We start from the raw sequence: 5585 nt of genomic DNA, 5'->3' as shown, positions 1-5585 counted from the left end.
AAGCACACAGTGAACTTTGTGAGACTGGGAGGCCGATATGGTCGGCCAAAGTCACACAAATTAAGTTATTTTCAGCGCCAGTGTCCAGCATGAGGGGTGCAGCATGGTCGTTGCAACAGGTGAACAGAATGGTTGAGCGGTTGGTATACACACACCTTGTGAAAATATGTGGGTGGCTGGTAGCAATGTCCATGGGTGACGAAAGCTCATTGTGGTCGTCAAGGTCACTATCAGAACAGTCATCTTAGTGGTCCCTGCTGCAGATCTGACGAATGCTGGAGAGTACCTTTTCCGAAGTGGGAGAAACAGACGACGACTTAGGAAATGATCATCAGGGCAACCTTCCTCTTTGCACAAGGGGCAGCATGGAGGTGATCGTTTGCCACTGGGTCTAGATGGCTGTGATGAAGATCGATATGACCACTGCTGGGTTTGGAGAGGGTGGTTTAGTTACAGCTGACCTCATGACTTTGGCATCTGCCGCAGAAGCAATCTCAGAAAGGAGTGTCTGTGGCTTGTGATATCTTCGGTTTGATTGAGTCCAATGTTTGAGACTTCAACTCAGTCCCATAACATTGTTTGACCAGCTGGAGCAGATCTGGGTGAATCAAGCGAAGCCATTTTAACACAATAAGGTTTTCTAGCATTGGAGGCAAGTCTTCATTGATTGATCTTGACTCACCATCATGGATTATTGGTATTTCTGTTCTTAGGAGGCTATCATCGAAGAATGCAGTGAGTCACTGGAACAAATCCTCAGAGCCTTTGTCACTCCCAAATCATATGGAATTAAAGTAGAGGAAACCAAAGTGGATACAAATGGCCCGCCAGACTGAAGCCAGTGAGGCGGAGGTCTTTACATTTAGGGAACTTGATTTCATGGGACATAAATTGGAAATTTGTCCAAGCATTAGTTACCTTCTGTTGTGCTGTCCGGCCATTCTGAGTCTCAGTACCATCGTCAGCAAAGTCACAAAGTTGGAAAAGAGCAGATTCTTCGCCCACTTGATACCATCTAAAAGGAATGGGGCAAAATTCGAATCCAATGATAACACGTACAATATGTTCCGTTACCAGCATTCGAGTGATGTCATCGTCTCATTTTTGGAGAGAGACCACCGTTTTGGCACACGACTGGAGGCCGCCATCTTCGGACATTGTCATTTCAATCGCTATTAAATTGAAGGGATCACAAAGTTGGTTCTTTTGCTGATGTTCACCTGCCGTGTTTAATCCAGAAACCGTGATAAAAAGGCGTGAGATGAAACGCTGCCACCACGTCAGTACTTGTTGAGAAGTAGAACACATCAGAACAACACAGTCAGGCTCAGATCCAATCGAGTTTAATGCGGAAAATGAAAAGCACTCAGTCAAGATGGAGACTTGACAGCCGCGAGCACCCTCTGAACGTACATATCAATACAACAACCAGTCAAGACTGGTGTATGGCAACCAAGGCTAACTCCACACATGACTTATGGACTTCCTCTACTCTCAGAGCCAATGTGTCACACTCATCTCCTTTCCTTGTTAAAGCTGGAGTACCCCAAGGCAGTTTTCTGGGCCCAGTCATATTCCTGATATTCATCAATGAGCTCTCTGACTTTCTGGAAAATACTCTTTATCTCTTTGCTGACCCCACTACACTCTCTGCCGTGACATCCCTCATCTTTCACATAGCAGATAGGCAGGCTGCAGCCTCTTCCCTCTCTTCAGACCTTGGAGAAAAAAAAATCACAGGCTGGTGAAACACTTGGAATAGATCTTTCATTCCTGACAAATCTCACTCTCACTATCTCTCTTCGAAAGTATCGTCTGACAAACCCCTCAATCGACTTTCTTAACAATCTTCTTGAGAAGGTGCAGTCATTCAAACGTCTGGGTCTCACTATCAGCCATGATCTTTCTTGGGCAAGCTTTTCAAAGTTGGCCTCCAAAGCCAGCCACCAACTGGGAATCCTCCATCATATAAAGGCACACATGAACTCATCTCCACCTACGAGGCCTTCATCCACAGCTTGATTGAGTACTCTCCCACGCTGAAGTTGAGTCTATGGCTTAGCACTTTGCCAGCAGGTCAGTGGTCTCTATGTCTTCTCCCACCTTCTTTTTGTTATTGGACCCTCTGCTCTTTCCATAATTTGTCACAACAACACCCTTCTCCCTCCCCCCCCCCCAAGTGTCTATAGAGCTCACACCGTCCACCATCAACCCTCTTCTAGTAAGGATCACTGCTCACCTCCACTCTTTTGTTCCTCTTTTTCCTCACCTGTGGAATCAACTTCCACATCTTCTTCAAACTCATTCTTCTGTCCAGGTCTTCAAGACAGCTGTTCACCACAATTTCAGATCATCCTCAGTCGAAAACCATTGTCTTTTTCTTCCCTCGTTAAACCCAACCAAACCCCTCCTCACAATGTTCTAGTTTTTTCCTCCTTGGAGTTTCTTTCTCCATGCATGCGTGTTTTGCGTCCTGTTTTTGGCCGTTACATCCTGATATGTTCTTTGTGCTCGCTCCTCCATGAGCCTCGACTATGTATACCTCTTCTTCTTCGTCGTCGTCTCCTCTTCCCTTCACAAGTGGTGCGGTCCAATGGCACCCATCTTCTGCCGTGCCTTGACCACGACGTTTCTCCACTTCCCTCTGTCAACTCCAACTCTCCAACAGAGAGCAAACTCAACTATGTCAACAAAAAAGTCAATTTGTGTTCTACAGTGTTAAAGTCCATAATTCAATTGAAATACAATTAAAATTTTAAAGGTTAGAGAGAGAGAAAAAAATATCAGAAGTTTACTGCCATTGATGCAGTGTCTTTTACACTACCTTATTCCTTTAACACGTTACATGAGTTCGTTATGTCCTTTGTGACATCCTTAAAAACAGTAAGCTTCCTGTTTGAAATTATTTACGATTCTGTTTGACTGCAAAACAAGCAGACAGACTACAAATATTTTCTCACTCCTCTCTGCACATGCGCGATCGGGCCGGATTCAGAGTCAAAGTACTGTAAAACTACAAGTTAGTTTTCCGATTCATGTTCCGATTAGTGTTCAAAATATAACATTCAATTGAAATCAAGTTCTTCCTCGATCACAAACTGACGTTTGTAAACAGACAGACAGACAAAGTGAACCAATTGCTTAACAAAACTTTTCATTTCACATGGTAATTACACAAAGTTAAAACAGTCCACACGTTAGTGTTTACTGAGGAATGCACAATCACCTGGTAGCTGGCGAACCTGGGGTTGAATCTCGGCTAAGCAAGAAACTGTCATCTCGGTGTTTCACAGGCAGGGTTATTCATTAGTGTGTGTCGTCTCTCGGATGGACATTGAACTGGGCATCCAATTTGCCGGCATTAGTTGGTGGACGTTAAAGATCCCACCGTGTCCTTCACAAAGAGTAGGGAAGATATCGCCAGCACCCAGAACAAATTACAGATTCTAGCCCTAACCTACAGAGAGCATTGCATCAGCGGCACGGCTGCACCATCAGCCAATGATGCTACCCCGCAGCCTTGTGCTGCATACAAAAGAAGAAGTGTTCCCCAAGGTGCGTTTAGAAAACATTACACCACTTGTTTGTTTATACATCATAATTGTTTATTGAAACTTTCACGTTTAGACAAAATCGATTAAGTGGGTGATGTCATTGCAGAGGTTATGGAAGGTCGACTGGAAGGTGGCATGGCATAACTTTATGGTATTTAATGGTTTTACAGCTGAATTAATGTGCAGTGATGGGCACCACAAGCAACAGCACGGAAAGCAACCGTGATACAATTGCAAGATAATTAATTTGTCCACAAATACAATGGATCTCATATCTTTCACTCGAGGCTCACATGTTCAGACTTCATGGCAATTACAGAGAGCAGGTAGGATCCGAACAGAGCTGTTATAGGTGGTTAATCCTTCGCTTAACTTGTGATGTAAATATGTAATTTGATTTGGGTACCTAAACCCAAGGTAGAATGGAAAACTAATCTTAATAGTGAAGACATGTTGGTGTGCATCAGCAGACATGTGGAACTTGGTGTGCTAACTGTTACGTAATTCATTGATGTCACAAAATTGTTTATAATCTTGTTATGCTAAGTGCCATGAGGAGCAAGAAACGGACTCTGATGAAGGTTTAATTCGCCCAACATATCCGCTTCTTGCTTCCTTCAATCAACGTCCTGTTGATTCCATCCATATACCTACCTTAGTGCCTTCTCTTATAAAAGGCAACGCGGGATCTTTAACGTCGACAATACTGACGTGACAGAGTGCTTAACGGCCCCACTGGATGCTCTATAATGCAGCCCCCTTTGATGGAAGCACATGACTTACTGCATGGCAGTTTTGGTCAGATTAATATTTTCCTACAATCAAAGGTGAAAACAAACAGTCTCGAAGTGAGCATCCTTCGACATCCCCCGAGATATCCTTGTGATAACATCAAACTGAGTAAAAAGCAAACAGCCGCTTACAGCAGACGGTAGCAGATATACTCGACAGTATTACATTGCATCGTTATCACAGAAAATACGACAGAATTAAATTTTTTTTAAATAAATAACCTTTGTAATAACATGGAGAGAGAAAGACAGACGGATGGGCAATTTCCTTTCTTGTACACTCGAACCTTCATGTTCTTCATCCATAGTCTTTGCATTGCAGTTGTCAAAAGTTGATAGAACGACAGCAAATGTTGAGCCAAAAGGGGGAAGAAGCATCCAATTCAAGAAGGGAGATAATCAGTGTCTCTGGCACTCATCGATATTTGGACCAGAACCTGAGCAGCATAATGTCATTTTCCTCCTGGGCTCAGGTAACAATTAGACAAAATAAAATATGCTTGTTGGAAGCTGGAAATATGTAGAAGCTTCAAGAAAGAAGAGTCTTGAGCAGAAGAATGGGTCAAATATTCCATAGAATCCAGAGATGGTCAATGGAAACATTGTTGTTCAACCTCATTCGTGAACATCCCAAATCTCTGAAAGCAGTGGTGGAAGCTTCTTATCCTGGAGTCGTAAAGCAAAGACCTGCTCAGAATGTACACTTGAGAGGGTACGCAGTGCAACCAACTTCATCAGCATACGTGGGAACCTTCGTGGATCCTGGGAAAGGAGGGAAGAGATAAGAGATAAAAAGTCAAACATCAGAGCAAATAGGAAACCCAAAGCTCAAATTTCAAAAAACAAAGATAATAGATCTTTGAAAAAATGTGTATATATATATATATATTATATATATATATATATATATATATATATATATATATATATATATATATATATATATATATATATATTGTTACGGTTGTGGAAATTCACAGATCACCATTCAGGTTCCCCAGAGGTCAGTTATTTCAGTAAGTGTGTGTTCCAGGTTAGATTTCCCCACCAACGTATAACGGGATTTATTCGTGCGCCGGGCTGTGAATCTTTGAGGTAGTGTTATTCTTTTCTGTCTTTTATTTTAAACAAACATCTCCTCACCATCTTCTCCACAAACTGCCATCATCTCCTCACCATCTCCAAAACTGCCATCATCACCTCACCATCTTCTCCAAAACCGCCATCATCTCCTCACCAT

At 42.6% G+C, this 5585-nt stretch overlaps 1 protein-coding gene across 8 annotated transcripts in view; it reads right to left on the bottom strand.

The window, feature by feature from the left end:
- Nucleotides 1-3580: 3580 nt before the first annotated feature.
- The window catches only part of LOC147030682 (oxysterols receptor LXR-beta-like), a 57451-nt gene continuing 55446 nt past the window's right edge, over nt 3581-5585 (bottom strand). For all 8 annotated transcript variants that reach the window (XM_085874958.1, XM_085874959.1, XM_085874955.1 and 5 more), the window contains one exon: nt 3581-5107. In XM_085874958.1, the coding sequence (XP_085731084.1) occupies nt 4961-5107 (147 nt within the window). In that variant the 3' untranslated portion in view covers nt 3581-4960. The remainder of the gene's footprint in view (nt 5108-5585) is intronic.

The sequence above is a fragment of the Eptatretus burgeri genome, chromosome 3 (genome assembly GCF_056783735.1).
Source record: "Eptatretus burgeri isolate ZD-2024b chromosome 3, Ebu_testis_v1, whole genome shotgun sequence".
Classification (NCBI taxonomy): domain Eukaryota; kingdom Metazoa; phylum Chordata; class Myxini; order Myxiniformes; family Myxinidae; genus Eptatretus; species Eptatretus burgeri.
The sequence above is the reverse complement of the archived record's forward strand: the minus strand, read 5'-3'. Positions and strand labels throughout refer to the sequence as shown.